The sequence below is a fragment of the Cibotium barometz genome, chromosome 13, assembly GCF_041138505.1.
Source record: "Cibotium barometz isolate CiBa-2024 chromosome 13, ASM4113850v1, whole genome shotgun sequence".
NCBI lineage: Eukaryota > Viridiplantae > Streptophyta > Polypodiopsida > Cyatheales > Cibotiaceae > Cibotium > Cibotium barometz.
This window is the reverse complement of record NC_141058.1, coordinates 51,600,550-51,612,651: the sequence shown is the minus strand read 5'-3', so window position 1 is coordinate 51,612,651 and position 12,102 is coordinate 51,600,550. Positions and strand designations below refer to the sequence as shown.

General features: G+C 42.1%; 1 protein-coding gene across 3 annotated transcripts; it reads right to left on the bottom strand.

Moving 5' to 3' along the window:
• Positions 1 to 1,214: 1,214 nt before the first annotated feature.
• On the bottom strand, positions 1,215 to 6,577 carry LOC147632807 (putative glycerol-3-phosphate dehydrogenase [NAD(+)] 1, cytosolic). 3 transcript variants are annotated; one of them, XM_086807685.1, is made up of 6 exons: positions 6,144 to 6,577; positions 5,021 to 5,967; positions 4,697 to 4,918; positions 3,455 to 3,702; positions 3,227 to 3,366; positions 1,215 to 1,504 (listed from the first exon to the last, which is right to left on the bottom strand). In XM_086807685.1, the coding sequence occupies exons 2-6, from the start codon at positions 5,733 to 5,735 to the stop codon at positions 1,363 to 1,365; spliced, it is 1,467 nt and encodes a 488-aa protein (XP_086663811.1). In that variant the 5' UTR covers positions 5,736 to 5,967; positions 6,144 to 6,577; the 3' UTR covers positions 1,215 to 1,362. The 3 variants fall into 3 exon arrangements, with proteins under 3 accessions (XP_086663811.1, XP_086663812.1, XP_086663813.1); XM_086807686.1 differs by having other exon boundaries at positions 6,179 to 6,342; XM_086807687.1 differs by having other exon boundaries at positions 5,021 to 5,935; positions 6,031 to 6,299.
• Between the last annotated feature and the right edge of the window lie 5,525 nt (positions 6,578 to 12,102).

Below are 12,102 nucleotides of genomic sequence, written 5' to 3'. Positions count from 1 at the left end.
CTCTTGCACTATATAAGGAGTTCCCCATTATTCACTCTTTCATCCACTTCCCTTGAACATAGTTCAATGATCAGTTGCTGGCCATTGCCATTGTAAAGCTTTACTGCTGTTATAAAAGGTGATCTTGTCCAACTCTCTTAATCTCCTTTGCACTCTCATATATTTCCTGTTTATGCTTCCGCCTGTGCTTTCTCCTTCAACATGATCATCTGTGAAGCAAGGATAGCTAACAAGTATCATGACTCGTGGAACCCATCAACACTGGCCATGACAGTTGCTGCAGCCTGGAATGTGTCACTGGAAGGGTGGGGGACTTCCAGAACCTGTCCAAAGGCTGTCCCTATGGAAGCCAAAAACTTCTAGGGAGCCGGAGGAACATAGGAAGGTCGGACAAAAGTCGTGATCCTTTACCACCGTTGAGCCATATCATCAGAACAGTTTCCTCGGGCCAAGAAGAAACTGGCTGGTCTCAAGTGTCTGAGGTTGCCTCCATCGAATGGAAAGCTTGGAAGAAGCCCCTTCCAAGCAAGCGAACATCAGTAAAGTGCGAGTCAAGCTCTGAATACCTAGCTTGAGAGCAGAAAGATGAGACCCGCAAATCTTCCCATTGAGTGGGTGTGATCTTGACTTCTTTGTCAAAATCTGCCTGAAAGGTCGTAAGCTCATCATGGGAGAAAAGGTTTGTTCTCCCGACCGGTGGAGGAGGAGGATAGTCCTAATCTACAGTGGAAAGGCCGGCTTTTAACATTGGTGTGAAAATATCCTGTACTGACTTGAACAGAACTAGGGGATACGCTCGCACCTAAATGTGCTGAGAATTAGGGGGCGCTGAGAGGTGGAGAAAGGCAAAGCAAGAGGAGGGAGGGAGGGAGAGAGGGAAGGGAGACGCAACAGTAGGGGGCAAGCGGGCAGAAGGCCGAAGTGAAGGGAGGCGAAATGGAGGGGGTTGTACACACAGACAGCGCTTAGGCATATAGTATGGGGAGCTCACGACCTCCTGCTTCGCATGTGAGCTCGTAACTTGGAGAGCACAGATTGGAGGCGTCTGTGGTGGATTCTGATTTCCAGCTTTGAGCGCAGGCGTGTAGCTTTTCGAGATGCAGGAGTCGAAAATCTGTCGGGGAATCCGCAGTTTGTGCTGTTAACATTAAAATACTTTGTTTTTCTTTTGCATAGAGGACAGCTTTACAAGAATTGCCCCAAGACAAGACCCCTTTATGCTTCTACATATGTTAGAACACAGAAAATATAAATATATACATCCTGTTCTGGTGTGGGAATGGCTGCAAGCATTGAAGTGTGTACTGCACATCCCATCCTTGAAGAATCACTTTCAAAATGCAGGATCAGCAGCTGCATGCTTCACTTCAGCTGTGATACCCGAGGGCTTCCAAGAAGTTGTGGCAAGTAGAAACCCTTGTCTTGAGCAACTTCAATCCGCCGCCTTGGATCGTACATATTTTCATCTCTTAAAGCTTCCAATATAGCCTCCGCATAGGCCTCTCTGTAAGCATGGCACCATCAACTCTCTCTCTCTCTCTCTCTCTCCATCAACAAATGCCATGATGACTTAAAACTTTGTCAAAACACCAAAATGCCATAATAATAAATATACATGTTTGAAAAATGACTGAGCAACAAGAGCACAAAATAGAATAGCATGACAGTTAAAATTGCACACCTTAATACCATCTATAGACTTAAATATCTGACCGCAATCTCCAGTCTTATCAGTCAAGGACTAAAACGGTCCATCATTCAGTTACATTTTGCCTAAAAACCCATTTTGACCTACCACTGACCTTGACATTAACAAGGCTAATACTACTATTACATGCCCTCTCAGATGCAGATGCATGTCAAGGACTAAAACGGTCCATCATTCAGTTACATTTTGCCTAAAAACCCATTTTGACCTACCACTGACCTTGACATTAACAACGCTGAATACTACTATTACATGCCCTCTCAGATGCAGATGCATGTCATAACTGCTGAGGCCGTGTCCAGGATAATTGTAGGGGGGCGGGAGAGAGAGAGAGAGAGAGAGAGAGAGAGAGAGACCATTGTGAGCCCTCAACCATGAAGTTCCAGGGGACACATCAGTAAAGGATTAGCGTTTGCACACAAGGGCTGGAGACAAAAGGCCTATCAGAATGAGCAAACTGGTAACCAAAAAGCAAATGAAAGACTACACTTGCGTTAGGAGATAAATAGCATGGAGCAGAAATCAACAGGTTTGGGGCAGTTTATCAATTTTGGGCAACCTAAGTATGTGCAAATTAGACTAGGGTTGTAAAATGAGCAACTTCAGGGTTTTTTATTATATTTTTCAAGGACTACAGAGGGCTGACCAACTTTTAGTAGTTGGAAGGATTATTCCTATGAGCAGCCCCCCGAATCCCTTGTTAATTATTCATCATCTTCAACTTTAGCCCCCAGAGCAGCAAACACAAGCCCACAAGCACCCTACAGTAGGGTAATTCAGTTCAGAGGAGCAGCACAACAGATCTACTTCAAGGATCCATAAAAATCAGATAATGAAGGCCAAAATTGACATAGAAAGTGAACAACTTCATTGACGGAGAAGATGAATAAGAAGATGCGGTTTCTGGTTTGTTTAAGCATTAGAGAGCACAAATCCTAACTTCCACATATTTCAGCCACCACCTTACTTTTTTCTCGTATCTGTAATGCAAATACTCCACATAGGACATTTTCTTTTCAGCCGGCCACGTGGGGGGGGGGGGGGAGGATTGTTTCCAATTAAGCGTGGTGTATGTGTAGATGATTGTTCAGACATTGTCTATGAGATCAAATCTCCAATTGAATTGCATTAATTAAATCACTCCTTTAAGAGGCCTGCTAGCATATTAGGTTTGATATTGATTTTACTTTGTGCATTGAGGCACCATATACCCCATCCATTTTCACTAGATGAAAGGAAGAAAGCTATCATATTCTCATGGATGTCTACTCACAAACCATAATAGGCTATCAACTCCATCATGCATGGCCTAGATTAATTGTCCTTGATACCCACTAGAGGATGGAGGTCTAGATTTAGGAAAATGTCCCACATCAGTATTTGCATTTTCACACATTACCCATCATGCTGTACAAAATATCAGCAGGGTGGAGGGAGCTTACTGAAAAACGGCATTCAATTTTACAAGTCATGAAGACAACATAGGAGAATTAGAAGAGTGCAAAAGCTATAAAATACCTTTTGATGAGGATTTTGTGAAGGGTTTGGAGGATCGGACAAAGCTCAACAGGAACCACCATCTTGTGGCGCTCAGGGTGCACGACATTCAAACTTGGTTGTCGAAGTATCTCATAAAAAGCCTCCACAGCTGAAACACCCTGTAAAAGCAAGCATTCATCCAGCAAGATAAAGAGCAGCAAAAGGTAAGTAAGATCCAACATGAATGTGGATTTGTACTGTTTCTACCTGAATTGTTCCCTTTCCTTGAAAACTATCTCCCATGTCTGGTCGGAGCTCTCCTTGTGCAACCTTTTGGCCATACCAAGCATTCCTTCCCTTAAGAAGTGTAACATAAGTGTCCGCAAGAAGTGGGCCTGCCAGTTTCTCTGGCTCTTCTGTCAGCAAATGAGTAATGAAAACCATCTCGGATGTGCAGTGTGCAAAGTACACTGCTTTACTTGTAGCACTCTCGTTTGTTAGGGCAGCAACCATACCTGTCGTTATTCAGTTCCAAACATTTCAATCTGATCAACAAATCCTCATTTCATGAGTCACAAAAGAATATCAATACGCTCCACCCAAACTACAATACAACTGCCCTGCCTCCATGTTCAATTCAAGCATCAACAAACAATTTTTGAAGTATTGGGTTTGGGGGCAGCCTGGCTAGGATGACCTCCCTCTTGATTTGGCTAGCATCAATCAAGTGCCATATCTAAGTGTTAAGCACTATGCTCTTAACCAATCTATGAAAAGTGAAACCTATTAGCTCACGAGGAATAGAAACTGCAAACATTGCATGCCACAATAGAAGTACTAACTTTGTATGATCACTTACGCATGGCTGCAAACATAGCTGACACATGCATCTGGAAAAATCTGGAAACCAAATCAAAACTTAACACCTGACAGAGCATCCTGAAAAATCAAGAGTTGTAACATACTCATTCTATCATGGATAACAAGGGCCAAATACATAACTTCACAGATTTCCTCAAAAAATCTACTCAAGCATTTAGCCTTTAATGCACTTGTCAAGCTGGAAAGAAGCCTGACATAATGTAACATAAATAGGAAAACAGAGAGTAGCCATGAGCTTCCAATATGTAAGGACCTAAGGTAATTCCACTCTTCCAGTCTCACTGAAAAGTATACTCGTTACAAGAAAACCCTGTAGACTTTGAAGCAGTATAAAAAAGTATATACCTACATGAATCCAGGAACATGCTCAAATTCACCTTATAAGAATGTGCAATTTATAACCTCGTGGTAGTCATCCACAAGACTATAAACCATCAACTCCATCAGGCTATAAAAAAGTACTCTTTTATTTATTAGAGAATACTCTAATAAATAAACGACTTACAAGAAAACCCCCGACACTTTGCAGCAGGCTATAAAAGAAAGACTACCAAAAATAAACTCTCCACGTCATGGTGTCACATCGCAAAACAATCAGAAAAAATATTAGAACAAAAAATTTTGTACCAGCTCCAATGGCATAAACATTCTTGAGTCCTCCCATCACTTCATGTGTCACCAAATCAGGGTTTTCCCACACCATGAAGTGAGGCTGGCGTAGAAACCTTGCTAATGGCTTCCCCCACTGCTCTGATCCACATATTCGGGCATTTGCATATTCCATATTGTAGATTTCAGCAGCAATATTTGGGCCACCCAAATACAGGATCTTGTCGATTGGAATATTTGCTGTAAAATACACAAAATTAGAAATCCTGAGGATTAACTGACTTGGTATATGGAAACTTAAAAGCATTGCAACACATACAGGGAGAGAGATACAAGACTCACTAGCATCTTGGATCATTTGTGTAGGTGTAACAATATGAGGCTCAGGGGAGAGAGCAGCTTCTACACCCTTGGCTAAAGATATGATAATGGGCATGGTTCGGCGCTCTCTCCAATATAGACCAATCTCTTCAAAAACAGGGCGAGTCTCTGTAGAAGGAAGACCATTGATGACTATATCAGCATCCCACACAGCTTCTTGCAAGTTGGTCACAACCTTGAGAGGGCAAAGTGGAGTTTCAAGCATGTTGATGCAGAAGCCATCACGCAGAATCTCGTCAGCATAGAGTGTACGGTCCCCCAACCGGCCTTCAACATACTTCAAATAGGCACATTTTCGGATGAGACGCCTGAGAACATCTTCTCTTCCATTGATGACTTCAAATAGATGTTCTGCTGATGCTTTGTCCACTGCTTTGCCAGGTCTTCGCCATATACGGATCTGTACCTTGTCTCGGAGATGTCCATAAGCATCTTGGAGCATAGCTACGAACACACTGCCCCATGCACCAGCCCCAACGCCAACAATACGCAATGCATCACCATCTGCCTTGCCAATGAACTTTCGAAGATCAGCGAGGCGTTCTTCTGCAGATTGTGCCATTTTCTTTGCTGGCGGAGTGGCTGCAACACGCAACTTTTCGTCGCCATTCAAGCTTACATGGCCATTTCCATGGCCATTTGAGGTTGCATAGCCATTTGAATATGGCGCTTCCATTCCGTGCAGAAAAGACTATGAGAAAGGACTGGCAAACACTTGAGATAGCAAGGCAACAGCCTCAGATAGCCCTTGCTGTAATGCTTTTAAAAAAATATTGAAGCTCTCGAAATTTGTAGCACCAAAGCAGAAGGCAAAACTGTTCAATATCTTCAACGTGATCGAGCTGTAAAGCTGGATGGAACAAAGATCAAGAAGCCCTGGAAACACAGGGCAGTCAAGGGAATGAACCCTGCAAACAGAAACGGATAAGAAACAAAGAAGGTAAATGGTCGATTAGAGACGAAAACGCTACTCAATTTCTTGCAGCACACAGGCCAAAACTTCGCTCAGCTTATTGCAACAAAGTGTTGGAAACTCTTCAATGGGAAAGCAGATGCTGCACCAGAAAGTGAAGATACAGCTAACCTGCTGCAGGAATGGACAAAATGGAGGAAACGAACCGAATGAGAGCTGAAACTGCTGCGGTATGGCAAGAATGGAGCTGAAAAATGGATGAAAGGGCAGCGAGGACAGAGGAGATGGTCTGAGAAGCGTGATGAGATGGAGTACAGAAGTAGAAGGAGAGGAAAAGGACGGTGCCAGAGATCAAGAGAGGGGAGGACTCGAGTGAATGGGGGGGGAGAAGATTCTCGAGAAAGGAGTACGGGGTAGGTCACCGCAGGGGGGAGCGGTACATGCATGGCCATGGCAGGTGACAGAACATTAAAGAGAAACCTTCACAAGTTCAACCGTGCGCGCCTGTACACACGCACTGGTGGTTGCGGCTCTCGGAAGCCGGCCTTGATTGGCGGCCACTTTCGCGGTTGGTAAGTAGGTGAGTTGGGCAACCCCTCCAAAGAAATTGCATTGCATTGCATATATATATCAATCCTTTACTTCACCTTTCCAACTCGGGTCCCCATGGAACTCGCCTAGCACGTTCTACATAAGTCCTCCTGTTCACATACGCATCCAGATCAAAGCCTTTACCTAGCTCCTTTTACGAGCTTTCCATCCCCCGGTGTCATTGCAACCTATCCTCACGACTACAGTACATAAACTTCGCAATTGATCGTGTCCTCATCCACCCCACTTGTGTGTTGTCAGATGGCGGTTGGCCGAGAGAAATTTGCAGTAGCTTGCAACTTCCCTTAGTTTACTCAACTCAATGCCATGTTGTCCCTCGCTCATTAAAGGTGGCGACTTGGCCTTACAAGGGCTACATTATTTTCAATGCAAACCATTAATGCAATAGCTTCAAGATTTTATGGAGGTCAAAGCTTCAAGGAGAAGGTCTCAAATTCAATGCTCAGTTACGTGCATACAAGGGGGGCATCACTGTAAGGGGATATGTCTACATGTGAGTGCATATAGATATTGTAATTGAGCTTTGTGTAATTGTCACCAAACCGTCAAAAATAAAGGTTGTTGATATGCAAAAACACACGCGCACAAAAAAAAAGAAATTCTTTTCGAAAAAAAGTGGCGTGGTACTGGCACGTGGTAGGAAAGCAGCACGAAGTCACCTTACAGGCTTGGAATGATGTGACTAGCTTTTGGAAAGCAAAAGATTAAAAGCTTTTTAACAACTAAAAAAGAGAGGAGCTTTTATTATTTAAAAATGCTTTTTGCATTTCATATATATATCAATCCTTTACTTTACCTTTCCAACTCGGGTCCCCATGGAACTCGCCTAGCACGTTCTACACAAGTCCTCCTATTCACATAGGCATCCAAATCAAAGCCTTAACCTAGCTCCTTTTACGAGCTTTCCATCCCCCAGTGTCATTGCAACCTATCCTCACGACTACAGTACATAAACTTCATAATTGATCGTGTCCTCATCCACCCCACTTGTGTGTTGTCAGATGGCCGTTGGCTGAGAGAATTTTGGAGTAGCTTCCCTTAGTTTACTCAACTCAATGCCATGTTGTCCCTCGCTCATTAAAGGTGGCGACTTGGCCTTACAAGGGCTACATTATTTTCAATGCAAACCATTAATGCAATAGCTTCAAGATTTGATGGAGCTCAAAGCTTCAAGGAGAAGGTCTCAAATTCAATGCTCAGTTACGTGCATACAGGGGGTGTCACTGTAAGGGGATAGGGGACGGACTTGTCTACATGTAAGTGCATATAGATATTGTAATTGAGCTTTGTGTAATTGTCACCAAAGCGTCAAAATAAAGGTTGTTGATATGCAAAAACGCACACGCACAAAAAAAAGGAATTTTTTTCGAAAAAAGTGGCGTGGCACTGATGACGTGGTACTGACACGTGGTAGGAAAGCAACGCGAAGTCACCTTACATGCTTGGAATGATGCGACTAGCTTTTGGAAAGCAAAAGATTAAAAGCTTTTTAACAACTAAAAAAGAGAGGAGCTTTTATTATTTAAAAATGCTTTTTGGACTATAAGTGAGTGTTAAAGGGCTTTTCTTAAGTACTTTTAGGCAAGAACTATAAATTCATCTATTCTCTCATTGTTGAGACATGTAAAAAGACAAGAGAGCTCTCTAGATCTAAGAACTTGTACTCAAGACTCCTCCAAGGAGTCTTATCTAATATAACTCCGAGAGGGGGGGGGTTCGACTCAAGGCTATTTCTATCCCTAGTGTGGTGTCTTCTCTCTTTACTCTTGTTCATTTTCAGATTTTCTCAAGGTTTTACACGTGAAATTGTTGTTTTTTGAAGATAAGCTAAGTACCTGTGCCACGGCCCTTACAAAGTCCTATTTCATTGTTTGGTATCAGAAACAAAGGTTGTATCTTTCTCCTATGAGGGATAACGATCTTTACGCACGGTACTTTTTACTTTTTCTTTATGTAATGGGAAGCACTCACCACCAAGAAGAGGACCAAGCCTCCAAAAGTGGAAAGCAAACCCAAAAGACCCAAGAACCCACATGGTCAAAGAAACTATGACCAATTCGGACACTATTCTCCAAGATCCCGACTTGATGATAATTTTTAAGAAACTATCTAAGAAGATCGAGCAAATAAAGAAAGGGGATAAACAACCAACAAGGGAGGATGCGGCTAAAAATCAAAAGTCTTCATCAAAGAGATCACTAGTCCTCCACCTTCTCGTGGAACGAAGAGGAGCCATTCCAAATCAACCCACTCTCATCATGGGAAAAGTTGACATGGTCAAAAAAGGTCCAGGAGTCCATCTTCTTCATCAAGCCTTTCATCTTCCTCCTCATCATCGTCTTCTTCTTCCCCTTCAAGGTCACCCTCTCCAAGGCATGGAAAGAAAGGGAAGAAAGGTAAGCGCAAAGTTCAGGAATTCAAAAGGAGGAGGAAGGACGGTGCAGTTTACACCATATGATGGAGCTTATGGTTACACAGACAAAGTCCTCACTTTTATCCGGCCAATTTGTTATTGCTTTTGGTTTCGAAAACTATTCAGAAGCATCCAAGATTCGTATGGCTACTTTACATCTTATGGAGATAGCCAATGCATGGTGGGGTGCACTCATGGGGTTAAGGGAACATCTCCCAAGAAAAGCAGTTTTATGATCAATTTTTACCTAAGAAGTTTGAAAATGATGTGCACCTTGCATGGGAAAGATTGCAGAACAATTGAGATAGATGATCATTATAACAATAAGTTTTGGGATGCATATCTCAAGATTACTCATTTTAAAGAGATTTCTCATAAGTCTAAGTTAAGAAAGTATCCTAGTTTGCATGACAACATTCGAGATTTTGTAAATGTATGCCCAAATAATACCATCCAAGATTCGATGCATTTAGCTTCGAGAGTCTACATGGTAGACAAACCAAAGAAAAAGACAAGTATTGGAGATCAAAAGTCTTCAATACTTGAGAACCATGAGAACTCCCAAAATAGGTTTCAGCCTATGAAGTTGAGGGGTATTCCAAACTCCTACAAAGGAAAGCACAACTTGACCAATGAGTAAATAAAGGTCTACCACACAAGGAAGGGAAATGCTTTAGATGTGGCAAAAAGGGGCACATGTCGGCTCAATGTCTGAATCGTCCTAAGGGACCTTGAGAGTAGGTAAAGTCCAAGGAAAAGTCTTAAGTTAGTGGTTGGTGGAATTCCTGATGTATTGGGAAACACTTTAGAACCCGAGGCTAGAGAGTTATGCCTCCATTAGGGAAAAGTGCAGGACAAGAAAACTCTAGTGTTGTTTGACATGGGAGCCACAAATAATTTTATTTCCGTATAGCTTGCAGAACAATTGGGTATCAAACCCGAGGAGATGGGACCAGCCTTGCATGCAGAAAAAGTATTTCATGGTGACACAATGGCAGTAATGTAAGGTGAGGATTCATGTCCAGGGTTATGTGGACTATGAGGATTTATATATTTCACATTTTAAGCAGTCAAATGTCATCTTGGAGATTCCATGATTCCATAGGAAGAGTGCTATTATCCAGATTCATGAGAGGACTATTTCTTTTACGCATAAAAATAAGGATATCACTATTATAGCAAAGAAGAAGGGACACACCATCCCTATTGTATCCCATGTATCTATTTCCAAAGCAATTCCATCTTCACGTATATGATCTTTGTAAAGAATAAAAGTGAAGACTCAATGCAACATCTCGAACTTTCTTGAGAGGGAGAGGCTATACTTTCTAGAGGGATACAAGGATTGCTTCATGGACGTTCTCCTAAGCGAGCAAAAGATCACGTGATAGAGTTAATTCCAAGGAGTTTCCCCCCGAATCGACCTCCTTACTGTGTGAGTGCACTACAACAAGAAGAGATTATGACACAAGTACAAGACTTGCTATCAAAGGAGTTGATAGCAAGTACAAGACTTGCTATCAAAGGAGTTGAATACGGCCTAGTTCTTCACCCTTTTATTCTCCAGTGCTTCTAGTGCGGAAGAAGGATGGCTCGTTTCACATGTGCATGGATTATAGAGCCTTCAACAAGATTACAATCAAGAATCGGTTTCCTATACCGAGGGTTATTGATATATTAAATCGGCTGGAGGGCACAACATTTTTTAATCAGATTGACTTGAAGAGTGGCTATCACCAAATTTGGATCCAGCCACCACATGATATTCACAAGACCACCTTTTGTACCACCTTTGGATTGTATAAGTATTTGGTGATGCCTTTGGAACTCAAATGCTCCGACTACCTTTAACCGCATGATGGATCGAATCTTTAGACCAAATCGAAAGTATGTAGACACATTCTTTGATGGCATCATTATGTTTTCCAAGACCAAAGAAGAACATAAAAAGCTTTTAGCTAACGTATTTCAGGAGTTGCAGGAGAAGAATTTGTTCATCTCAATGAAAAGAAGAGCGAGTTTTCCTTAGCATTACCTTAGACATATAGTATCTAAGGAAGGAGTGTAGATGGATCCGGCAAAGCTTGGGGCCATCAAGAATTGGCCAGAATTGAAATCTGTACATGAGGTGTGCAATTTTTTGGGGTTATTCTCCGATTACAAGAGGTTCATTAGAAACTTTGCCACCATTTCAGCTCCGTTGCATGATCTAACCAAGAAGAAAGTAGTGTTCATATGGGGTGAGCATCACAAACATACCTTCAACTTATTGAAGTAGAAGCTTACTACTGGACTGGTATTGGTCATTCTAGACCTAGTGAAACCTTTTGTGGTGGAATGTAATGCAAGTGGGGATTGTATAGGGTTAGTTTTGCAAAAAAAGGGTTTGTGGGTGCCTTTGAGTTAAGCCAAAGGTTGCAACATGCCGAGAAACACTTGGAGGTTTATGAGAAAGAACTTTGGGCTGTAATTCATGCTCTTACTTCATGAAAGCATTATTTTCTTGGGGCTGATTTCATGGTGAAGATGGATCATCAAAGTTTGAGATATTTTCTGACCCAAACTAAGCTTTTCGAGAAGCATATGAGGTAGGCAAACTTTTTGTCCATGTTTCATTTCCAGATTATCCATACACCTAAAAAGAAGAATGTGGTTGTAGATGCTCTATCTAGGAGACCACAGGTACATTTAATGACCATTGCCTGTCACATAGAGAGTTGGATTCCATGAGAGATCACTATGTGCATGATGATGAAGACTTTGGTGGGATTATGTGGAAGCTAGAGGATGTGGTCAGACAATCACTATTTCTTAAAAGAGGGATATTTGATGGATAAATGGTTATGCGTAACCAAGGATTTGAGGCAGAAAGTGGTTGAAGAGTCACATGCACCACCTTATGCAGGGCATAGAGGTATTTCTTCTATTATGCAGGCATTTGAACGGTACTTCTATTGGCCTAGCATGAGAAAGGATATTTACAAGTATGGATCCAAGTGTTTGACTTGCCAAAAGGTTAAGTGTAATCGTCAAAAGACTCTAGGACTACTTATGCCTCCACCCGTGCCGAGAGGCCATAGGAAAGTATAGTAATGGAATTCACTT